The sequence below is a fragment of the Odontomachus brunneus genome, unplaced genomic scaffold, assembly GCF_010583005.1.
Source record: "Odontomachus brunneus isolate Ranch 3 - 2012 unplaced genomic scaffold, Obru_v1 Obru_scaffold_002, whole genome shotgun sequence".
Classification (NCBI taxonomy): domain Eukaryota; kingdom Metazoa; phylum Arthropoda; class Insecta; order Hymenoptera; family Formicidae; genus Odontomachus; species Odontomachus brunneus.
This window is the reverse complement of record NW_022639452.1, coordinates 1,938,043-1,961,783: the sequence shown is the minus strand read 5'-3', so window position 1 is coordinate 1,961,783 and position 23,741 is coordinate 1,938,043. Positions and strand designations below refer to the sequence as shown.

Sequence of the window (23,741 nt, the reverse complement as noted above, 5' to 3'; positions counted from 1 at the left end):
TACTATCATCCTCTTGTTAGAACAATTAAAATATAAGTAACTATAATTGTAGTTGAGCCAATCATCTTTTCTTCTCAGTGCAACGTCCATCTGTTCACGCACAGCAAAAATAATTCTGTTAGTGTAATTGAATTTTAGAGGAAAGCTAGGTTGCAGGAACAAGAAGAAATTCAGAAGTGGAAGGTTTTCTACTCAGTTAATTGCGCTCTCAATTATCTTAATCGAGTTTTAATGCAACCGAATGTTCGGACAAATATTTCTGGTCGTAATGACGAAAATATCTGTTTACGTCAGCGAAGTTTCGTGCGGTCTACATTCAGTTCACGAACTGACATGTTCTTTTCCATGCATCTACGTACGCATTTTAATTTTTCGTTCGCATTCAAAATTTGCATTCACGTCACAATTCCGCGATGATTAGTCGTCTCTTCTCTTCTCATTTACCTGCGCGTACTTATTCGACGAGAAACTTTTTCCTACGGATATTTGGAATTTGAGAGCTTTATTATTAGCTGAAATCACCGCTGGGGCCGACATAAGCAGCTGTACATCGACAAAATTGTTCTATTACGATTTTTTGTCGCGCCTCAGCACGTTTGATAAGTGACAGCGTCGCACGACGATCTATTGCGTGCGATGTGCTGTGTATCGCTCTATACAATTGTTAGGTGATATGGTTAGATTCACACGACATCGTGTGCCGTCAACAGAACTAACAGTTACGTGCCAAGGACAACTGGATTCGCATTATACGTGAAACAAGTAAGCGTGGAGTCACCTGTTTCACACAGGCGCGTCGTAATTATGCGTAATTACTTTTAAAAATTGTAATATTAAATCACAGATTATGCGACAGCGAACGTGATCAATTCGCTCATTGGCAATGTCGTCATTGAAACTATTAGCCTTTCAGAATCACTCGCAATAGACCTCTAAAGGAATTGTGACCTGCATTGTTGTTATTATTTCGCTGCTCCGCATCGCGGTGATCTCGGAACATCAGCCATTTCCTGCGATCCTCCGCGTCGCTCGGGCCCCACGATTTAAGTGGCTGCAAGGCTCGCTTGATCATCTAGAAAATAGATAGTACAAGATACATTACGAGCAATCGTGATTCACGATAAAGGTACGGTTTGCGCTTACTTCTCGGAAAGAGAGGCGTCTTTTCTTGAGTATCGCGATCACCAGCCACAAAGGTATCTGTAGAACAGCGATGGAGAACAGAATCCAACCTATGACTGTGCCAGAAGGAACACAGTAAAAGACTTTGATCTTCTTTTTTTTAAATATCAATATGTGCAGTTGACTCACCGTAAGCCGATACAGGATAGAATGTTTTGTTATACTTCAACGGCTCGAGATCGATGATTGTATATAGAAAGATGATAAGAATAATGCCTGGAGTGACGATGCTCCAACAGAGCCGCCAGAACACCGACAGCCGTCTTTCCAACATGAATTCGATGTCGTTTAAGAAATTGTCCAGACCTAAAATCGATTTCAATAGACAAAAAATATTTTTTTTAACCATTCTTGTAAATTAACTGGCACACTGAGAGATGAAACTTTGATATTTATGACTACAATTGCACGATAAAATAATTATAGTCAGGCGTTTGACAAAATGACTACAATTTACGGATGTACAAATTGCTGGCTAATAATTCTTTCTCTTAGTGCGAAGTATCAGTTAAACATTTGGACGTACCATACGACCACGCGACGGCGATCATCTCGAAAGCTGCCGGCACGAAGGCGATGAACGAGGTCACGTAATAATCGACGAAGGTCACCATAAACTGACCGCCCTGTAAGAAACGCTTGCGATTATGATCGACGAGGCAACAAGACTGCGTAATTTTCCTCAAAGACGGTTGTAAATTGACCCTTTTAGTGCCGACCGAAAAAATATACCCAAGCGTAAAATACCGGACCAAATTGATGTAGTTTGATAGGGTTTGAGAAAAAAAGTATAAAAATAAAAGTGAATAAATAATTCGCGACGCGGATAGTCCGGCAGCATCGTATGCGCAACGATATATCGTCGTAGGCACTTTTCGCAAGTGTTACTAACAACGATATATCGTTGTTCGGCACTATAAGAGTTAATTGAACCATAAACAATTACCGGTGTGACGTATATGAGACCGATAAGAAATTCGCAGAGGCAGGTGGCAACGGCTACGTGCCAATACTTCAGGCCTGGGAATTGGTCACGCACGATAGCGATGATGGCGGAGGTGAGACCGACCTCGCTGCCGATCCCCAGGACGAAAATCATCACGAAGAACACGACGCTGAAGAACTGCGGCGCGACGGTGAACTTGGCGATCGTCTCCGGGTACGAGATGAACGCCAACCCGGTGCCGCCACGCACGACCGCGCCGATGTCATCGTTGCCTAACTCGTGGCTGAGGTTACCCAGGATAGCGAAGATCGTACAGCCCGCCAGCAGGCTGGTGAAGGTGTCCATCGTCGTCACGATCATCGCGTCTCTGACGAACACAGATTGTAACCGTGAGGAGAAAAATGCCGCGTTTTTCCGATAATCGCTACTCTCTACATTTCTTCGAGGAAAATCTCGCTCTGAAACATTCACTCTTGCGAAGTGGCAATACTTTTACCGTTCTCGCTTCCAGTGAATTTCCTCTCGTTCACAGTGAGATTTTATCTCACCAACGATGAGCCTTTCAAGCCAAGATTTTACTCCGAGAAATCTAATGAACACCCAGGTAGAGCGTAAGCTTCTAAAGGGCGTTTTAAAACGCTTAAAAGATGTCTGAACAACATCTGAAAAAGTAGAACATCTTTTAGACGTCTTTCGTACATCTTTAAGGCGTTTTTTACAAGTCTCTGCTCCAGAAGAACTCTTCTCCAGGAGTCGCTACTAACCGATAGATATCGTGGTTGAACTTATTGTGCGAGGCGAACATGACGACCGCGCCGAAGCAGACGGTCAACGAGAAGAAGCACTGGGCCACCGCGTTATACCAGACGCTTGACGTCAACAGTTCCTCCCAGGTTGGAGTGATGAAGTATAGGATACCTGCGGCTGATCCCTCCAACGTGACGGCCCTCACAAGAAGCACGATCAGGACCACGTAGGGGAATATCGCCAGGAAATAGGCCGCCTTGCCGGAACTCTGCACACCGCGTATCACCACGATGAAGACCGTGAGCCAGCTGACGAAGAGCGCGATCGTCAGACGCCAATCCGGCGCGCCGATGCCATCGTCGATGTTGTCCTTCTCTCGCAGAACTTCCTTGCTACGGATGACACGGACGAGTGCACGGAGAGAATTTCATAGCAAAAATTCTTGTTATAATTAGATTATTATTATAGAAAATTCTTGTTATAATTAAATAATTTGATATTTGGGCTATAATTAAATAATTATAATAGAATTTTGTAACCGAATCAACATTCTGCACAGTAACTAATTATCCTTTTATTTCATACGTGATATTCATATATTAGGACCTTAACTTAGTTTCCGCCCGCAAATGTTAGATGGCAATGCAAACAGTTCTAGTAGTCATTACTAACGAAACAGGTAGTTTGTGATTAATTTCGACATTTCTCGATAACATTCAGTCAGCATACACAATTATTTTCCTAAACAACAATTTCTTTTGCTTTGTGAAAAATGGAACGCGATAAAGTGTTTTTTCGACATGTGCTTTTGCACTATTTTGATTTGAAAAAAAGTGTAGCAGAAGTTCATCGATTACTTGAAGAAGGTTATGGTGATCGAGCTCCATCACATACAACATGTAAAGAGTGGTATAGACGATTCAAAAGTAATGATTTTGATGTCAATGACAAACCACGCTCAGGACAGCCAAAAAAATTCCAAGACGATGAATTGCTAGCATTATTGCATGAAAACTCGGCTCGAACGTTACAAGAACTTGGAAACGAGCTAGGAGTTACTGAAGCAGCTGTTTCCAAACGTTTACACGCCATGGGAAAGATCCAAAAGGAAGGAAGATGGGTACCACATGAATTGTCTGAAAGTGCCATTCACAACCGTTTCAATATCACGGTTTCGTTGCTTGCCAGGCAAAAAAAGAAGAGTTTTCTGTGGCGTATTGTGACTGGCGATGAAAAGTGGATCTACTACGACAATCCCAAACGCAAAAAATCATGGGTAGACCCAGGACAACCATCAACATCGCAGCCAAAACGGAACATCCACGGTCATAAGGTAATGCTTTGCATTTGGTGGGATCAGCAAGGAGTGCTGTACTACGAACTGCTGAAACCAAACGAAACTGTTACTGCCGATGTCTACAAATGTCAATTGAACAAATTGAATGATGAGCTGTTGCGAAAAAGACCAGCAATAGCGAGTAACAGGCGCAAAGTTATTCTCTTACACGATAACGCTCGGCCACACACTGGAAAAACCGTCAAAGAAACACTGACGCAGCTCGAATGGGAAACTCTTCCTCACCCAGCGTACTCACCAGACATAGCGCCTTCTGATTACCACTTGTTCAGATCGATGCAGCACGGCTTGAGTGGTACACGCTTCCGAAATGTTGAAGAAGTGCGAGAATGGGTGGACGAATGGATTGCTTCGAAACAAACATCGTTTTATCGAGATGATATCGCCCAGTTGCCAGAAAGATGGCAAAAAGTTGTAGAAAGTGATGGAAAATACTTTCATTGAAATAATTTAAATAAATTTTTTACAATAAATGCTTTTCCTCAGTATTTTTTTGGCGGAAACTAAGTTAAGGTCCTAATATTTATGAACGCGAAAACGTGCTGTTAAAAGTTTTACTATGTTTCTAGTGAAATTTACTGTGTTCCTTAGCAAATAAAATAAATGATGACCTACTACCTTTCGCTATTAGAACATTAGCAAAATTGGAAAGAATTTATATGAAAAAAAAACTATAATATTCTCTTCGTGTAAATATTTATCGACAGCTACGAAGGCTACAAGAACGCGGACTCTCTTCAGAGAATATTAAGATGTCTTAAGATATCTTAAAAATATCTTTGAGATGTTTTGAATATATCTCTGAGATGCTTTTAAACTTTAAACATGCTTTAAAAACATCTCTTTGGATGGATTTTAGTTGACAGAAAGTGGAAAAAATCCGTACAGCACAAACTCTGCTTGTTTCAAGGGTCTCTGAGATATAGTTACGGCTTGTGCTGCTTGGAAGGATAGTTACTAGAAGTATAGCTCGGCCGAGCTTGAGTAGCTGACGTTCTCTGCTATGAGCACACTGTTATTCCCCGGGAGTGAGTCAACGCAAAACTCGCCCCATTCTGGTCGACATCTACTCCATGGCAGTTCCTCTTGGAAGCTGGCGACGAGGTAGAACAGCGTCAAGGCCATCAGCGAGCAATAATAGGACGCGAGCCCTAACAGCATGATAAACTGTGCGACTCCGACGCCTGCATCAATCGAACAGCTTATCACCAGGCCGTCGTAAATCCATATCTATTTTATTACGACATCTCGCGCGATCGATAGAGCTATCCCACTTTTTTCTTTCTTGCTTTTTTCGGTTTATTGAAAATTTTCCAGAAGTCGCGTCTCGATACGAAATTCAAGTCGCTCGTTCCAGATTCCCCGTCCTTTTGAATCGAATTAGATGGCACTTACTTGTTGTAAGTGAAAAATTAAGAACAAAAGGAGAGACGTCGATAGAGTTTGCAAAAGTTCGTCAGATCGTCGATGATTTCACCGGCTTAGAAGGTGAGTCATTTCATAGACGCGGAATTGAACGTCCGATTGTGTTTGACAGATTGTTGACAGCGATGACGAGTATTTTGATTTAACATGAACGCTGTATTGTTTTATTACTAACTTCAATAGATTTTTGAGTCTTCCGAATTTAATAAAACTAGAACACCACATAGCGCGCGCGCCACTTTAGCCTCTTCGTTGTACTATTTATAATTTATATTACAATACTCGTTTTTACAAATTATATTCCCAGCAAATACAATGTTACATATAACATACATGTTAGTTGTAATTTTCTATTCAATAATGTAACTGTTATATAACACATATATTATATAACAGTTATATTGTTTGTTGAGTAAGAAATTACAACTAACATGTATGTTACATGTAACATTATGTTTACTGGGATTACAATAAATATCAAATTTATATGACGCGAACAACACAACCTGATCTGTCACAGCGGCTAACAGCTGCAAGCGGCACGAATTCAACTGCGACGGGATCGAGACAATCGAGATGGTCGAGACGGCCAATTAGCATCGCGGAAAAGAGGCTTCACCCACTTCGATACATTCGAGATTTAGTTAACACGCACTTTTTCTGATAGGAAACATGTCTGAAGATCCTTTTGCAAGCTCCCAATTAACACGTTGACCGCCACGTCACCCATATATGGGTGACAGCTATGTTTCATATACATACTTAATTTATGTTAGGCAGTCAGCGTGCATGGAACAATTTTGTTGGTGCAACCGAATTTTCGGTTGTTCAGGGATCAGACGAAAACTCGGCTGTAGGAACAGAAAAATTCCTTCATGAGACTTCTGTATAGTCAATTGTTCTCAGTTGCCTCAACCGAGTTCTAATATCATTGAATGTTCAGACGAATATTTTTGGTTGCGACAACAGAAATATTAGTTTTCATAACAGAGATATCGTTTCTGACCACCTAATTTTCAGTTGGTTCCTATTTGGTTGCACCAACTTTTTTTTGCGTGTGTTAATAAAGATCGTGAGAGACGTGCTTTGAGAGTGTCGCACCTCTGAACGCCGGCGCGAGATCCCAGATCTTCACGGCCGAGCGACTGGAGAATTGGCCCAGGATCATCTCCAGCAGATAAAACGGCTTCCCTACGATGAAAAGGATAATGATGTACGGTATCAGGAACGCGCCCCCGCCGTTCTCGTACGCGGTGAACGGGAACCGCCAGACATTGCCGAGGCCGACGGACATGGCGATGCAGGACAGCAGGAACTCCCTGTCGTTGCCCCATTGCTGTCGTTTCGGCTTCGTGGCGGAAAAGCACATGCATCGTTTGAATATCCTCAATTTTCGATTGAACAAAAAATTTCTTCGATAAAAAGAGACCAATCGGAAGAATTACGTTCGTAATAGCTGTCTGATATTTCCTCGAAGAAATTTTTCTTGTTATCGGTAGAATTATTTTCGAAAAAAAAGAACATTGATATTAAATTTACGTAATATTTATGTAAATGATGACAACTACCGTTTTAGTTTCTTGAGCGACGGGCTCATTAACGCCGGCATTATGGGAGTTTGTACTCTCGTCCACGACGAAGGCATGATTTATTACGCCGCTAGAAACCGTGTACGACACCTGAAACAGTTGAGCGAACGATATCCAGCACGGTTATGCCTTTTCCCACTCCATTATTAAACAAACATGAAGAGAACACATTACTTATGAATAACGCGCATTAAGAGGATGCTGGAGTCGATGACAGCTTGAGATTTTACATTTAAAATTTGTTTTTCGTTTGCGTCACATGTTGAACAATGCTTCTATTTATTTTTGCACGTAAAAGCACTTGTAATTCTGTACAACTAATACGACGTAAACTTTGCAAACAAATGTCAGTATTCTGTCGATAAAATGTTCAGCTTCAGCGTTCCCTTGATAAGCAACGCGTTAAGTTAAAACATCCTTTTCAACGCATTATCGATTACATCACATTGTTAAAAAACGCATGTATGTGTGTAACTCATGCAATTGCAGACGCGATTTTCAGAATCCGTTCATAAGTTGTTAATATCATAAAGCCCGTGTCATACTACGGATTGGAGATAGAGGATTGCTGATTGGAACTTAATCAATTGGGACAAAGCAGGCCAAGATTGAAGTTTATTGTTTCGTTGAAATTTAATCTTCAATGTACAATCCTCCATCTTTAATCCGTAGTGCGACACGGGCTTTAGTCATCGCGAGTATTGCGACGGAAATGAACATTTGGTCGTTACGGCGCTTATCTTCTGAACATAAATCCATGAAGTTCGATAAAGTGAGACACATTATTGAGTTGATGCAAGAGTCATATTTTCCAAGTGAAATAATAAACGAAATTATCCCATTTTGAAGGACTTATAATTTCTGCAAGTAGAAGTATAGAATAAGAGGTAAAAAGATAAAAAAGATAGTAGGATAAGAAATAACTAGGATAAGTGGCGAAAAGGAAAAGAAGAAGTGGGTGTAGGAAAAATGTAAAATAAGATTAAGATAAAACTAAGAACTTCCTGGTATTGTAAGCTGAAGTAAAATAAAGAGGATACAAGAGGGGACAATTTCTGCGAATAGAATGTACAACGTCGACTATTAATAGAACTTTAATAGAACTTTAATAGAACTTTAATAGAATTTTGTACAGCAACCTAATATATGTTTCTTAATTCGTTCATCATCATCGCAATAAATACACAAAACATGTGTTCCGTACAGCTTTATCTTCTTCTCGCTATATTTACGTACCTTTCGTCCCATTGTGTTCCACCTGATGTGACTCCTGCCTTAATCGCTCGACATTCGCATCACCTGCGCCTTACCTAAGCCACGGCAGTATATTAGAGGTTTCCAATCAAAGCACACACACTAGCTCCTCCCCCGCTATGGGTGTGTCGCGGCGATATGAGATCGAGGGCAATGAATGCAAATTTATTCCAGGAATTTGGATGTGTTCGTCCAATTAACTCGACAGAATTCACGCGCGTGCGGATGAATACGGTCGCGGGCACACGAACATCGCTAAAATGTGTTTCCACATCAGGAAACCCGCGGAAACTGCAGTCAGATCGACTGCTTAGTGTTCTTTGACGGAAAACTGATCGCTCATATGAGGAAAATCTCAACGCAGAAAGACGAATGTCGCTATAATTCAGATTCAAAGAGAAGGGGCAGAATTAACGTAAGTGCGGAAAAAATCCGCGTCAGAGCCGGCTATCAACTGCGAAAATGTCAAACGTTTCGGTGCCGCGTCCCGCGACGGGACGAGGGGCGCTTAATTACAAGAGGTCTTTGGCGGCTCGTATCTTACCGTAAATTGGCTGAAACCGCTGGCACCGTAATTTGTTAAACTACGCACATTACTTTGCGCCACATGTCTACCGTACAGACACCGATGACGTGATCCCGTGGCGATTTATTCGTCGCACGGGCCAAATTGCAAAATCGTACTACAGCTGTTAAAATATCGCAATCATTAGTCGCCTGACACGATATTATCATAATTTCGTCAGCAAGAACGCCTTGTACCGGTTATCATTCGCCGAAAGACTTCGCGATTGTGCGTGCTGATTCAATTAATGATGATGAACGGGAAGATGAAAAGATAATTCGCGTAAGCTAATTACACACAGCATCGCGCATAGCGTGTGAGATATGAGTGACAGGCGATTTGCAAACTAACGACCAATGTTTTTTATTTTCTGCAAATATGTACGTACTATGACGGCCGATATTACGCCAACAACAGGTCTGTCGAGAGTCGTGAGAAGAGAAAGACTGACATTGTATATCTCGTATATAACTATATTAACGGAGGAACGGCAGGATTACGCGAAATAGCCGTGTGCTCTGTCAATAAGATAACGCGTATTGAGGTGTATCTTGAACAATAATTTTAGCGCGTGTAAGACGGAGAAAACTACCGAATCATGAAGCCATCGCGCAAAAAACAAAAAAGAAAGAAGGAATAGCCTGATGCTACGAGCGAATGCTGCGGATAATTTGAAACTAAGATTTTTTATACATTTACGAATTGACTTGAAATGTTGATTCGACGTAATATTCACGGCAAGAACGTCCGTTTGAAGTCATCAGCGAGAGAAGAGTTCCAGATCCCCCTCAAGTCCTTATTTCGCAAAATTTCTGTAATTGCTGTTTGAAGTGTATACTTTAAACTGCGGGAAGAAATGGCGCTTAGAAGCGAATGGTGGCGTCAACTCGTGGCAGAAGATCAAATTCATAAGTGATCTGTAAGGTAAGTTACCGACCGTGCAGGTCGGTAAGAAAGGCGGCATCATGTCCGACGATGCGGCCAATTAGCGCAACATGCGCTAATTTCAAATGTTGCTGCACAGTAAGTGTCATGTTCGTTTCTGTTGTAAACGAACCAGTTGAACTGTGGTTGTCGACAGCATCACATTGATCGCTGATTTTTATCCTTCTACTAAATCATGACTAGGTGAGTCGATTTAGAAATATTGTATGATATAGGATTGTTTGCCTCGTAAATATTCGTAAACATCGTAACATGTTTCGTTTACAGTGCAAAGGCAAGACCCGTACCTACCACAAAGGTGACAAACCCAGACGACGATCAGGAGATCGTAAATATGATACATTCCTTGATGCAACGTGTACAGAGGAGGGATCTACTGCGAGAAGATTTGTATCAGAAACGTATGAATGATTCTCTAGTTTTCTTAAAGAGTAATTTTATTGAGTAATTTTAAGGTCAATGTAAAATTTCTTTTCAGAGAATAATTTTAGAAAAATATTAGTGGAAGTAGAACGTGAAAATACGTCTCTAAAGATTGAGAATATTTCATTAAGAAATTGTAATGATCAGCAGAAAAACGTAGTAAGAATATCTGTCTCTGTTAGGTATGTTTGTGTTTTCTTAATACATAAGAGTTGGTTCTATAAATTTCTCAGATTTCTTCATTGGAGAAGCGTGTTTGTAAGTTGGACAGACAAATTGACAGCTTGTTGTATAAGTTAAATAATGCAAATGACGTTTTGAGGAATATGCAACAGGAGGTAAACTAAATGTTGCCATATAATTTTGTAGATAGTTACTTCTTTATATTAATATAACTGACATGTAGACTAATGAAAAACATCTATAGAATCAATTTCTATGCTCAGGTGAGAAACAGAGACAAGCAGCTAAAACAATATGCAATAGACAAGCAAAAGATAATAAAGAAATGTAATAACAAGATACAAGCTGAAGCTGATAGAATGACTACAGAATTGGAGACAAAGCTGCATAACCAACGTAAAGAATTGCAGGTAAACTTTAGCTCGTAATTACAAACTTTTTACATTCAGATATGTATTTTTAAAAGATACGCAACGTTATACTTATTCAAACATTGAAATATAACAAAATATTTTTAGAAACAGTTTAAAAAAAAGGATGAAAAGTTAAAGATGATGAAGAAGATACTGATAAGTAGTGACAATACGTCCGATAATACTGCAGTAACGGCACAGTCAGATTCGAGTCTGAAAACGGAAACGCCAGAGGTACCTGTCTCAACTACATCTGCCAAAAAGTCTTCCACGGCGGTACCTATCGATTCTGAAGCTCCATCAACATCCACAATTGTGTCGACTGATGCCACAGCAAAATCGGATTCTGAAACGACAAAAAGCGAGAACGATCCGATTGAACCATATAAGCCGAATAGAAGAGTAAACTTTCTTCCATAAATCTATATAATAATACTTGTTTTCCGTCAAAACTTATGTACTGATTGTATAGGGTGCTTCAATGTTAATATATAGAAGCAACTTTTTCTTCATATGAATGCTAACATTTTTTAAGCAGTTTTCTTTTTTAAGTAATAACTTAGTTAAATGAATACCATAAGTAATTTTTTCTCTGTATAAGTGTTAGTATATTTTTTAAGCATTCTGTATAATGCATATGCAGGATAAAGTCCCAGTGGTGAATCTGAGATATCTACGATTGCAAAACGCGAACAAGTGGATAGACCATCGTCCTACCCAGACGGTACCCGTCGGTACGATCTTCCAGCCGCAAACACCGAGCAAATCCAGCGTCGTAAAACTGACCGACCCGAAGCCCTTCATGACCAAATCCACTAGATACTGTTTATACGCGCAAGAGCAAGATACGGACGGTGAGCTCGAGACCAAGCTGTACAAGGTGAGTCTTACCGAATTCGGGCGTTATTCGTCAAGATACAACATATCCGTACCTTGATAAGAAAAAAGGCCACGGTCTAGTTTCGTTTAGCTTTCCAGTTTAGAGTTATCTTTGAATATTGGCTCTTTTTTTCCTTCAATGTACAGATACAATTGCACGTCTGAACTTTCAGGCGGATGTATTGCCCACAAGCGGAGGAGGAGCGCAGGTTGTGTTTAATGATATAGAGTGTCTGAAACAGGTCTCTTTGGCTAGACAGAAATAGCATAGTAGACCGGTAAATACAGAAAATAGTTCGGTGCATTCATAAATACCTCATCTTCGTGCACAAAGAGTTCCGTTAACGCTCTTAGTAAAATCTGGACGAAAAACGAGACGTTTGCAGAATTGATATTGCTCGTTGTCGTTTAACAGGGAGAATGTTGAAACGGAAATGATATTACTCAAGTCTCTCATTTCCTCATATCGATGCCGTGGAATCCGTAACAGTCGATGCCATTTCGAAGCTCGGAGATACAGAAGGCTGGATGTTCCGTGTTAGAAACGTAACGTTTATTTCCCTATTTGCTCTCAAGTCGTAGAACAACATTCGGCGTTTCGATCCCAAAGTATCCATATATCGTAATGCGAGCTGGAAGACGGATTCTCTCTCTGCAGGAAGATCGTTCCCGTGCAGTGAGACGTTCGACTAAGAGTAACACCACGAGCGCTATCTTACACAATAAAGCTGCAAGAACAACTCCGCATACCGATGAATCTCAGTTTATTTTTCATGCGAACAAAGACCTTATCGTTGCCACACACGAGGACGCGTGCTAACGGATGGATGCGACTTTTATTATTATTATTTTTTTGTCATTAGATAGAGCTGACACGCTTTTTGAAATCGTTTCCGCTCGAACTAGTCACCGTGTTATTATCTTACATACTGACTGACGATCACGCATAAAAGATTGTACTCCCCGAAACACAAAGTGTCCTGCAACAAATGTCGGTAATGTACATACACACGCACACACATACAAAACATTTCCCTCCTCCTTTCATCTATCACACCCGTTAATCTCAGCGCGCAGAAATCAAGTGTTAAATACATACATATACATATATATTTGCATATATGTGTATATGTATATATGTATATATAAAATTATATACCAAGTATCAAGACTAGATGAATATATATATTAATCATTAGAATAATTAGTCATTATATTATGTTCGGCTCTGACAAATTATAAAAATGTATTATTAGATTATTTAAAGATATTGTCTTATATATACGCAACGCTGCATCCTCACTCTGTCTCCATACGGTACAAATCACCCGACATCCGTGTCGTTGGAAACTCTCTCTCTTGCCAACTCATTTCGTGCTAAATCATGGATGTGTTCAGTGATAACGTGAAATTAAGCTAAAGACGCGAGATATGCCTTCACGCGACAAATCTTCGGTAAACAATATCTACATATGTATTATTGTGCAAGAGGAGATTTGCAGTGCTCGTATCTTTTTTTTGGTTTTCTGAAGAACGGTATATATGTCTTTTTTCCGAGTATCCCTTTTGTGTTTTGAGAAAGAAGAGGTCGCGATTATCGTAGCGAGAATAACCGATTGAATAACGCCCGTATGCGGACGTGTAACGAGTATCAAAGAGATATGTATCGTATCTAATGTCATTCACAGAGATTCCGAGCTTCGTTCACCTACGTTATTTTTGCCCCTATCGCGGAGTGTAACCGAACTGTTGTTCGCAAAGCGTCACATTGATTCGTAGTAATCGGAATACGTTATATATAACTGAATCAGACCAGACGTCTCTACAGAGTGTAACATTTATTCGTGGTTTTTGTATATGCATTACATACACTTACGCGCCTGTGGGTGTATTTATGCGTATGTTTATACGTGTATACGTGTATAGGTGTATACGTAACACTATAATGTTACGTGTGTGTGTGTGTGTAACAGTGTAACGTGTACACTTTTGACGTACGAAGTATATCACCTTCGTGATCGTATCGATTAGTTTGAGATATTCGTAGCTTTTTCGAGATTACATTTCGCGACGAACGATTAAAACAGTCCTACGCTCAACAAGCGCCACATTTATCTCGCGACGATTAAGATCCCGTGTGCGGCACGTGACGCGCTCGATTGAGATTTATTGCAACGGTAACATCGAGTTAAATATCTGTTTTTTTTTTTCGTAATCTATAGTACGCATTTGACTCTTGCTCGTCGATCTGCCGAATAACGGTCGCTGTGTAGTCGACATACTTTCGCGAAATATCAACGGCTACTGATATATCAGTAAAGAGAGAGAGAAAAGCATTGTGCGGTTTAGAATTCTATCGTAGTTCGCAGATAGAGTATAGTCTCTACTACCGAATTCGCGCGTAGTATAATGGAACTGATCGTTGCACCCGTTCTTCGGAAATATGTGCATGTGTGCCAAGCGTAAAAACAAAACAGGGGACAGAGAAAAGAGGAGGCGTTTGTCATCGCGTTTATAGAGATTCTCACACAGCCGCGATATCATGTATACGTGTGTATCGCATGTACAGTCGAACGTTCGATTTCGAGGAGGTCGCAGGAGAAACTTGGAGGTTTCACACCTGAGAGAGACCGATCACACACGCGACGTGTGATCGCTGCCTTGCGCGGCGCACATACGACGATCGAGACTGTGCGAGAGGCAACGTGAATTAGTCGATTAATAATATCGAGAATGACAATCTCGCGTCGCTCGTGCAGAATACAATGAACCTCGATAAAAAATATCGGCGAAGAGTCGCGCGCACTGTCAAGACAAAAAGATACGCGTGAAACAAGCAACTTCGGTATCGACTTCTATTCGATCGCGTGTCGATGAAAGCGTTATTTAAGAAGAATACCAGTGCCAGCGTCAGACAGTGCCGAAATTTACCGAACCCGGAGACCGCGAGACGATCCTATACATCTCCACAGACTCTGCAAGTTGCGGTTTTCTTTTTTTTTTCCGTTTTCTATGTGTTTTCAACCCGCGATTTCACTCCGACAATACACACACAAGCGGTAATATCGTCGCAAAATTTCCTCGGCTCTCTCGCACAGGGTGTTCGACACCCGTTTATTCTATAGCTTTGCTCATGAACTCTATGAACCGTTTGCCATATTGTTCTGGATCACAGGTGGATATACCGTCGACGTTAGCACCGTACTTCACTGTCTTGGCCGCTTTCGCTGCTTGCTTGCGCACACCGTAATGTGTCAGCACGTCTATTATGGCCAGGAAGTAGATCTCCTTCGTGGGAGCACCTGCGGAAACACGCGACACGGGTGAGCATTCTTTAAGTCTACATGTAGCAAGAGAAATATGTTTTGCGCTGTTACAGAATAGATTTCAGGAGCTTTCCTGGACGTAAAGCGAACGCTGAATTTTTTTCTTATGCCAAGTTTCGTTTCCTTCTTTTAAACATGCAAATATTGCATGTAACGTTGTTACAACTTGAGCATCAGAAGGGCATGCTTAGTGTTTGCTGTACAACCAAAAGTATTCGAGGAAAGTACCTTCTTTACTAGGAATAGCGTAAATATCTAGTTCAGGTATAATCGCATCCTCGTATTGTAAACTGGTGTCGCGCATCAACGCAGCATGCGGCGACTCGGGAGGCGTTGCCATGCTGGCGATTGCACCGACGCCACCCCAACCCCACAGGCGGCTAGGCAAACGAGACATTGACGAGTGAGAATCACGACGTGGTCGTGGAGCCTTCGTCCCACAGAGACGAGAAAGAGAGACAGTGTCCACTTACTCTCCCGTCGGGCCTCGAGACTCCAGTCCGCTGCCGGACTCACTGTCATCCTCCTCGTCGTGATTATCCTCGTCCTCCTCCCTTTCAGCGCGCTCTCTGCTCTCTTGTTCAGCGCGCGCACAATCGTGCAGACCAAGCAGCAACGAATAGTCCATCAGGTGTAGTCTTGTCAGGAACTGTAAGAGCGGACGAATGATCTCGTGTATCTCCTATAGACTGTGTCGGACTTTATCGATAGAAAGGAAGCGCAACGGACTCCTGGAGTTAAACATATTTTAAGCCAGTAAGAGTCGAGCTCAGATGTTGGAGCTTATATTTTTGCTGAGAGAAAAATAATGTTTGACAATGTTAACGCATATGACTGATAGTCATTTTCCAGTCTTATTATCCTCCCAGCAAAAATACTCGCTCCAAGATCTGAACACGGCGCTTACTGACTTAAAATATGTTCAATTTGAGTTGTATACTTCGAAGAGCCTTTGATATAGAATTGTTTGACTCCTGGAGGCTGGTCGAAGATCGTATGAACTTACTTACTTCTACGTCGGCGGTTAGGGTTTCTATTAGCTTAGCTTTGGCCTCTTCCCCGATGTAGATCTTCATGCCTTCCTTGACGAAATCATTATCTTTGTAAGTAGGAAGATCTTTCTCCCTCTCCTTGTCCGACGCCTCTCGGTCTACCGTCGAGCCTTTCAGATCGAATTTCTTGTGTGTAGTTAAGTGATTCGAGAAGACGTTCCTTATCGCGACTACGTAATGCTCGACACCGTCGACGGTCAGTCGATACATTCCCAGATACTGCGGTAACAGTGTTTTCCCGTGTCGCTCGACGATGTACTGGAAATTAATCGTAATGTAACTTGTGAAAATTGACGATATCAATTTTCTCTTTCTTCTCCTCGATCGCTCTATACTTACTGGATGATAATGTTTCAAGAACGAATGCATTCTCTCGACTTCCTCGCTCGTGAGAGTTTTAATAATGAATAACTTGTCGTAGGATTGATAGAACTTCGCGCCGCTTTTCCCGGATGAATCGTCGAGCACTGGCTGCGATCTGGAAGAAGAAGCAAGAGCTGCGGAAACTACGTCGGCGCGTACATGCGGCAGCGAGGAGAGAGTCAAACGATGCTTCAATTTGAATGAAATACGCCGGGCCGCAGGACTATATGGCAGAGTATGGTTGGTAAACACAAATGACGAATTCGCCCTGTCGGTGTGGAATTATTAAGTAACAAGGTGGGTGGTTCTGATATTAGCCGAAGAAATATATCTGAAGAAGCGTGGGTGAAGTAATTCGATCGATATCACAAGAGTTACATAAAGGATCGATTGCACTCTCTAACGCAAGAATATTAGTCGACGATTGTACGAGTCGTTAGAGTCAGCGTGTGTATTATTATTATTGATCTCATCGTCCTGATTATCTCAATTATTAATTATCCAAATGACTGATCATGATCATTATTGCTGGTTGTCGTTGTCGATAAAGCGATTTGTTAGTTATCTCCAGCTATCCTCCTAAGCTAAACACCTCCGTGATGACAATTGAAAACAATCTCGCGCCATGCTTTAATCGGGGAAAAGCTCTCAGAGCGGCAGTTCGCCACTTGTGTCAAGTGTCTCGAGCTGCCGTTTTGCGAGTGGTGACTGCGAATAGTCGTTAAATATTATATTGCTTTAGTCACGCCGATCCTTATTCCCTCGGCTTTGTAGTAGGCTCGCTCGACTTCAACCGGTGTTAGGGGAAAAGAAAGAGAGAGAGAGAGAGAGAGAGAGAAAGAGAAAACATATGACACAGCACAGCACGGCAAAATCAAGTTTTGTTGTCTCTAACCTCAGGCGTTTCGGTTTAAAACCGTAGGTACGTAGCGGTTTGTTTAGAATCGAAATTTGCGAGGAGACAGAAGGAGAGGAAAGGATGATCGACGGAGTGGTAGCGGAGCGCTGAACCAACTGACGAGTCCTTCCGCAGACGGAAACCAAATCCGAGCGTTGCTTCGCTCGCGACGGATTAAACGCCCGACATCTATCACATCAAAATCCTCACGTTACAAATGGTGGCAACCACGACGGGACACACACTTTCCGCTCGTCTCCCTGACAGTTAACAAGATAACGAACGTGCCGGCCGTGAAAACCGAGCGACGAAAATTCGATCTGATTATCTACGAAAAGCGGCGGCGTCGTCAAACATGTGTTTATATTATATACTCTATGTACAAGTGCTAAGATAATCCTTGCAGTGCGGTTTACGCTGATCGTGTTACCTCGTCATCGATTCCTTGTAATCCAGATCGTCTATACCGAACCTCTCTCGCAAGTTCCTAAAGACTAACGGGCAATATTCTTTGATCTTGAAGTGGGATGGCATGTTCTCCCTGTAAAGGAAAGACGGCGCGTTACATTGTATATTACGGCGGCATATTAATAGCCCTTGCCCTATGAAAAAATACACGCAAGGGTGGATATAGTCGTGCGCGAAGCGAAAAACCAAAGATATATTGCGTCTTCGCTTTATTACCATCAACGAATCTAAAATTAAGGAGCTCTTGCCAATTTATCGGCTTGTCGCTGCGGGCACTATATATAGAGTATAGACAATATATCGCTTATAAATATATTTGTGAGATTGTCTTGTCACACTTGGGTACTTGGGTTCCTCGAGTATATTTAGAAAATCCGGGCGTTATATACACAGTCTGACAATATATAAAACTCTCGTGTAGATTAGGTCAAACTGAACCAAAAAGTCCTCTGCCATTTTACGAATAGCCACGTGGATTTTTGAGTTATTAATTGAAGAAGTTTAATGGACGACCGTTCATTATGATTCATCAGTCTTCTTTAATTAATAACTGAAAAATCTAAGTGGTTATTCGTAAAATGGTAGACTTTTCCGGTCAGTTTGACCTCATTGTACGGTGAGTTGCAGCACAAGACGCAAGTGAAGTTGGGAGCTCACCAAACTGTCAAAATTGGCAAAATACCGCTCACGATATATGCAAAGAAATAAATGGCATTCGCATTGTTGTGCGCGCGAAACGCGCGCGACAATGCAGCGAGAGAACTTACTTGTTGAAGAGATGGTTGTCCACCTTTAACTTGCTGTAAGCTCTAAAATCATCCGGCAAGAGCATTACTGGAATGTTAACGTGACTAAGTTCGTTTATCTGCAATGCAGCAAACACAGATAATCATAAATTTATCTCGCTCTGTGCGGGATTAAGCTTAATTAATTGAGTTCAGAGGTCGAGTCTCGATAAAACGATCTGTCATTGAAAGCGAAGGTAGGAAACGTGGTAGGGAAACAGCACGGATTGATAATTCCGAAACGTCATGTATAACCGCGCGTTACATGTATATATACACACATACATACATATATATATATGCGTTGTGTGTACATATGCATATACACACAACGATATCGTGCAGTATAAATCGGAAGAGATGCGGACTCAATAATAATTATGAGTCATTGCGATCGACACGGAGAGAGAGAGAGAACGGGTCTCTGATTTGCGCGTCGCCCGGGGGGAAAATCGCGACGCAGGCAGTGTGCGCGCACGCCATCGTGGCGAGAAACAAATAATCTCGCGGGGAAATGGAAAATGGCATGACGATGACGTACGATTTTCCGTACGCTCTCGTCCATGCAAATTGACGGGCGAGCGCGCGCTCGCGCTCCAGTCAAACGTTCGCGGCGGACGATGATGAAAGAATGAGATAGAGAGAGAGAGAAAAGAGAAAACGAAAGACAGCTTACACTCACCGTGTGATTAACACCCCACATAAACACGCTGAGCAGCGGCTCGTTCGCGCGGAACAGCTTAACCTTCTGATGCTTCACCCGAAAGTGTTTCTTTTTCAGCTTGCTGAGCCCGCTGCTCGACATATGCGGCAGGCTCGACATCCTTGCTGCGGCGAGCGCGGGACGGCTCGCTACACCGCGACGGGAACTGGTGGGACCGCGAGAGTCACCGTCGCAGATGCCTCGACGACGACTCCTTCGCTCTCGATTCGACAAACTCTCACCCCGCCGACACTCGTCCTGGACACTGGCCGAACTGGACACTGGCGCACGAAGGACGATCCTCTCCTGCACTTGTGCGAGTTTACCTTCACATCGTACACCGTCGCGTGCGGACTGCTCGTACTCCGACTCGTCGAGAAATCGCTCTCGTTCCTACCTTCCCTTATCAGCCGACGGGCCGGACACGGAACACGCCCATGAACCGCGAACGGATCCTCGTCGACGCGACGCGACGCGACGCGCCACACACACACAAACGCACACGCGGCCACACGTACGACTCGCCGACGATCAGCACGACGTAGCCACTGAATTCACGACGAACGACCACCGTCACTCGGGATCACTTCACGTTACCTCGCCGCGCACTTTACTGCTCGCCCCCTCGCGCTCCACGTCCCTCGTCAGTGGAGAACGACGTAGTCGCTGCGATCGCGCGCGCGGCGGCGGCGGCGGCGGACGGCTGATCGAGCTCCTTTTAAAAATGGCGAACGCCGCGGCTCCTTGGAACAGGGAATGTCGTGGCTGAGACCAGGTCCTGAAGCGTTGTCGGGAAGCGACGCGGACTGACGTTCCAGCGTTGGTCAAATCGTTGACTGCTTCCGGCAAAATACACGAATTTCCGTGGCGAACGCGACCGTATTCGCGCCGTTTCGAGGTTATCTGACGTTAGCCGCCATTGAATCGCGCCGCGTGAGCGATTGGCAGAATTGATGAGAATCCGAGCGATCGATTTGTAGTGATTTCGACGTGACGGTCGACGTTCAGATTCGTGGCGTTCTCGTGTGTACGAAAAGAAACCTATATTACTATTTTGTCCGACAGCAATTTCTCACATACTTCCTCGATTCCAGACGAAGAAGTTACGAGACGATCACGAAGGCGCTCGAGAGATCTGGAAATTGAAGCGAACAAATCCCTAGATTTCTAGAGTGCGCGATCGGGTGTGATTTTCATGAATCTTATCGCCAGTGACTTTCAGCATGATTGGCACTTCTCACGATCTTGTTCTGTACTTTGTACACTTCGTGTCTTCGCTCTTTCCCTCTTTCCAAGATTTGAATATATGCACTCACTTGGTTCCTTATCACGGCTCTCTTTTCTTCTTTCTCTCTATCATTATCTCTTTTCCTCGAACGTAAATACGTGTGTTGCTCTTTATATATAGTCATTTGGATATGAAAAGTGCAGATAAGCGGCATAATCGTCATCGTATGAGGACGAGCTTAACACGCGTGGAGAAGGATTCATTACAAAACAAGACCCGCGCGTGCAGCATCTAAAGATGGAAGCGATCGCGACGGCTAATCCGCATCCGAAAAAAATGCACAATAATTACGAGGATGAGGAAGAGCGGAAGCACTTCCAGAGGATCGTCGCCGCGTTCAAGTACTACAAGTGAGTATACGTCAGACGATAAGGAATTAATCCGTCGGTGTCGATCAATCCTCTTATCTTTCGTTGGTTCGTACAGTTGGTTCTTTTATTCTTAATTACCAGCGATGATCGACTTAATTGAATGTGTAAATTGTTCATCGGGAGTACCGACAGTCCTGTGGAAAGAACTCTCAAGTTTAGCATAACATTACTGATTATTTGTTTACTTGTTTTTCCCTTTTTTCTTAAGGACTTGACCTGCGAATTATAAACATTTGTAGAGGATTATTTTTCGTATGTTTTATCTGCCTTTCCCCTTCTTGTTTCTGCACAGAACACACTCGTTGTCAAGAGTAAAAAAATCGGAATCCTATCTTCTCACTCTGCCAACACATCATCAGAAACTTTTGTCAAAGTACAGAGAACATCTGCAAGAGGTGAAACGCTGTATTGAGAACAATGATAACATTATAAAGCTTATAATAAAAGATGTAACTCATATATTCGAAAATGTACATCCAGCAACTGCGCAGGCTGACAGTGTAAGAATATTTACATATATATCTCCATAGTATACATGTAGCATTGTATTATCTATTTACTCTGATATCTTACTGCAGACATTAAATCCACGTCCTGTAATGGTGGACCAGGAGAAGGTCCAAGCTACTATTAAACAATTGGTACGCGATTGGAGTGTGGAAGGTACCGAAGAACGGGCAGCATGCTATCAACCTATCATAGAGGAAATATTGTGTCAATTTCCATTAGACCAATGGTATGATAACCTGTTATTGCATCAGCACTTACTGTTAATATATTAAGAGAGAACAGAAAAAATAACGGGGGAAACTTATGCAGCTTAGTAATTTTAAACAGCAAATTTTATCATTGATACATTTTTTAAAGAACAAAAGAGCTATAATTTCACTGATAGTTTACTAAGAGAAAGTGTCCAAACCTGTAAAAAAAGTTGCAGCTACAAGATCCTCAAAGTACTCCAGAAGTTTCCCTTGCAAAAGTTACGTTAAAACGTAGTTGAGAAGAATACCGAATGATAAGTAAATTTCCAGTACACCGTCGAATGTACACATCTTAGTGCCTGGTGCTGGATTAGGCCGACTTGCCTTCGAGATAGCGAGGCGTGGTTATACGTGTCAAGGAAACGAATTTTCGTTATTCATGCTTTTTGCATCGAACTTCGTACTGAACAAGTGAGTAATGGCGAAAAAGCAGTCTTAGCTGTCAGTGATTGTGAAATTGTCATAATTTTTGCCTCTGACGTAGATGCAGGGACGTGAACTTGTATCAAGTACATCCATGGGTGCACCAATATATGAACAATCTGAAACCAGAGCATCAAACACAGGCGGTTTCCTTCCCCGACGTGTGCCCGAGCGATCTTCCAGGAACTGCACAATTTTCTATGACCGCGGGTGACTTTTTAGAGGTAGTGTGAGATTTCTGTGAACATTGGCAATATACTTTGTGCGACGATAATATCGAAAAAATCTCTTTCAGGTTTACACAGAGGACAATCATTGGGACTGTGTAGCAACATGCTTTTTCATAGACTGTGCCAATAATGTTGTACAATTTATTGAAACAATTCATAAAATTTTGAAGCCGGGTGGAGTATGGGTAAATCTCGGACCGTTGCTCTATCATTTCAGCGATTTACCAAATGAGGAATCCATTGAACCTAGTTACGACGCCATTCGCGAAGTTATCGTAGGCTTCGGCTTCCGATTAGAGGTAACAGTCTGATGTTCTCTAAAAGAAAATGTTCTTTTCTCATCGATATGTGTTCTCTAAAAGAAAACGTTCTTTCCTCACCGATATATCGTGTTATATCTTTCAGAAGGAAGAGACGCAAGTGAAGACGCGTTACGCCCAGAACGTCAACAGCATGTTACAATGCGAATACAACAGCGTCTATTTTGTCTGTCGTAAACTCCACCAACATGTAGATAATGTAAATCATAATCATAGGAATTGCTCCAACAGCAACGGCGCGCAAGAACAAGAGAATTAAATGAAAGGCCGTATATATTTTACTCACGAGAGGAAAGTGTTGAATAAACTAAAAAAGTTGTTATATATTTAAGTACACTTAACTTTTCCTATCGAATACTATTATTTAGTACTATTATTTAGTAAGTGCTGTCGTGTAAAATTGGCGATTATGCATAATACGTAAGACATTTTTACATCCTTACCTTTGCGATATCTCAATTTGTTTGAGCCTAAGATTTATTTCGTACGTGCCAGTAACTCGATGCTGTTACAAAATACTTTATGTATGGGATCTAGTATTGTCAAAAAGACAGAAAACAAGTTTTCTTTTCCTGGAATTGACTGATGCTATATATAGTAAATTATTTTTTGAGGTTAATATGTGAAAACTCGTATCGTAAGTCCAGACAATACCTGATCCGATTAGATGTCCTATTTTCGTTATATCGTGACTTCAGTTGAACATTTATTTCGGCGAAGGTACCAAGAATCTTTATGAGTCGGCAAACGTGTACACGATGACAGGCGACTTTATATATAATATATATATACATATATATATATATATATATATATATATATATATATATATATATATATATATA

The 23,741-nt window shown here is 41.9% G+C and overlaps 4 protein-coding genes across 9 annotated transcripts; 2 read left to right on the top strand and 2 right to left on the bottom strand.

The window, feature by feature from the left end:
- Nucleotides 1–221: 221 nt before the first annotated feature.
- LOC116842572 (sodium-dependent nutrient amino acid transporter 1-like) lies at nucleotides 222–9,501 on the bottom strand. The gene is made up of 11 exons (XM_032811975.1): nucleotides 9,454–9,501; nucleotides 8,483–8,556; nucleotides 7,226–7,336; nucleotides 6,759–7,005; nucleotides 5,191–5,416; nucleotides 2,893–3,267; nucleotides 2,129–2,495; nucleotides 1,709–1,808; nucleotides 1,312–1,488; nucleotides 1,144–1,238; nucleotides 222–1,072 (listed from the first exon to the last, which is right to left on the bottom strand). The coding sequence occupies exons 2-11, from the start codon at nucleotides 8,492–8,494 to the stop codon at nucleotides 902–904; spliced, it is 1,881 nt and encodes a 626-aa protein (XP_032667866.1). The 5' UTR covers nucleotides 8,495–8,556; nucleotides 9,454–9,501; the 3' UTR covers nucleotides 222–901.
- A 562-nt stretch (nucleotides 9,502–10,063) lies between these two features.
- LOC116842642 (kinesin-like protein KIF23) lies at nucleotides 10,064–13,720 on the top strand. Of its 4 annotated transcripts, none has more exons than XM_032812152.1 (8): nucleotides 10,064–10,193; nucleotides 10,278–10,411; nucleotides 10,489–10,589; nucleotides 10,667–10,771; nucleotides 10,880–11,026; nucleotides 11,135–11,431; nucleotides 11,673–11,909; nucleotides 12,082–13,720. In XM_032812152.1, exons 1-8 carry the CDS (start codon nucleotides 10,186–10,188, stop codon nucleotides 12,172–12,174), a joined length of 1,122 nt encoding a protein of 373 aa, XP_032668043.1. In that variant the 5' UTR covers nucleotides 10,064–10,185; the 3' UTR covers nucleotides 12,175–13,720. The 4 variants fall into 4 exon arrangements, with proteins under 4 accessions (XP_032668043.1, XP_032668061.1, XP_032668034.1 ...); XM_032812170.1 differs by having other exon boundaries at nucleotides 10,489–10,592; nucleotides 12,324–13,720; XM_032812143.1 differs by having other exon boundaries at nucleotides 10,489–10,592.
- Nucleotides 13,721–14,107: 387 nt separating this feature from the next.
- LOC116842614 (phosphatidylinositol 5-phosphate 4-kinase type-2 alpha) lies at nucleotides 14,108–20,530 on the bottom strand. Of its 3 annotated transcripts, XM_032812048.1 has the most exons (9): nucleotides 19,483–20,530; nucleotides 18,783–18,880; nucleotides 17,978–18,088; nucleotides 17,545–17,736; nucleotides 16,626–16,764; nucleotides 16,245–16,544; nucleotides 15,708–15,883; nucleotides 15,463–15,614; nucleotides 14,108–15,210 (listed from the first exon to the last, which is right to left on the bottom strand). In XM_032812048.1, exons 1-9 carry the CDS (start codon nucleotides 19,621–19,623, stop codon nucleotides 15,023–15,025), a joined length of 1,497 nt encoding a protein of 498 aa, XP_032667939.1. In that variant the 5' UTR covers nucleotides 19,624–20,530; the 3' UTR covers nucleotides 14,108–15,022. The 3 variants fall into 3 exon arrangements, 2 of the variants coding, with proteins under 2 accessions (XP_032667939.1, XP_032667949.1); XM_032812058.1 differs by lacking the exon at nucleotides 17,545–17,736; XR_004377749.1 differs by lacking the exon at nucleotides 14,108–15,210 and having other exon boundaries at nucleotides 16,241–16,544.
- A 262-nt stretch (nucleotides 20,531–20,792) lies between these two features.
- LOC116842638 (carnosine N-methyltransferase) lies at nucleotides 20,793–23,222 on the top strand. Its single transcript, XM_032812129.1, has 7 exons — nucleotides 20,793–21,141; nucleotides 21,455–21,662; nucleotides 21,741–21,898; nucleotides 22,194–22,334; nucleotides 22,408–22,570; nucleotides 22,642–22,875; nucleotides 22,982–23,222. The coding sequence occupies exons 1-7, from the start codon at nucleotides 21,029–21,031 to the stop codon at nucleotides 23,153–23,155; spliced, it is 1,191 nt and encodes a 396-aa protein (XP_032668020.1). The 5' UTR covers nucleotides 20,793–21,028; the 3' UTR covers nucleotides 23,156–23,222.
- The last annotated feature ends 519 nt before the right edge of the window (nucleotides 23,223–23,741 follow it).

Excerpts from the sequence above, each read along its gene's own strand:
- LOC116842572 (XM_032811975.1), bottom strand. Across the intron at positions 3,268-5,190 it reads TCGGCCGAGCTATACTTCTA|CAAGGAAGTTCTGCGAGAGA; the intron begins GTAACTATCCTT and ends TGTCATCCGTAG. Across the intron at positions 1,489-1,708 it reads CGCCGTCGCGTGGTCGTATG|GTCTGGACAATTTCTTAAAC; the intron begins GTACGTCCAAAT and ends AATCGATTTTAG.
- LOC116842642 (XM_032812143.1), top strand. Across the intron at positions 10,412-10,488 it reads AGAAGATTTGTATCAGAAAC|AGAATAATTTTAGAAAAATA; the intron begins GTATGAATGATT and ends ATTTCTTTTCAG. Across the intron at positions 11,910-12,081 it reads TCGAGACCAAGCTGTACAAG|GCGGATGTATTGCCCACAAG; the intron begins GTGAGTCTTACC and ends CTGAACTTTCAG.
- LOC116842614 (XM_032812048.1), bottom strand. The coding sequence starts at position 19,623 with ATGTCGAGCCTGCCGCATATGTCGAGCAGCGGGCTCAGCAAGCTGAAA. Across the intron at positions 16,545-16,625 it reads TCTTGAAACATTATCATCCA|TACATCGTCGAGCGACACGG; the intron begins GTAAGTATAGAG and ends ATTAATTTCCAG. Across the intron at positions 15,615-15,707 it reads TCTCGAGGCCCGACGGGAGA|CCGCCTGTGGGGTTGGGGTG; the intron begins GTAAGTGGACAC and ends TCGTTTGCCTAG.
- LOC116842638 (XM_032812129.1), top strand. The coding sequence starts at position 21,029 with ATGGAAGCGATCGCGACGGCTAATCCGCATCCGAAAAAAATGCACAAT. Across the intron at positions 22,335-22,407 it reads TCGAACTTCGTACTGAACAA|ATGCAGGGACGTGAACTTGT; the intron begins GTGAGTAATGGC and ends CCTCTGACGTAG. Across the intron at positions 22,571-22,641 it reads CCGCGGGTGACTTTTTAGAG|GTTTACACAGAGGACAATCA; the intron begins GTAGTGTGAGAT and ends AATCTCTTTCAG.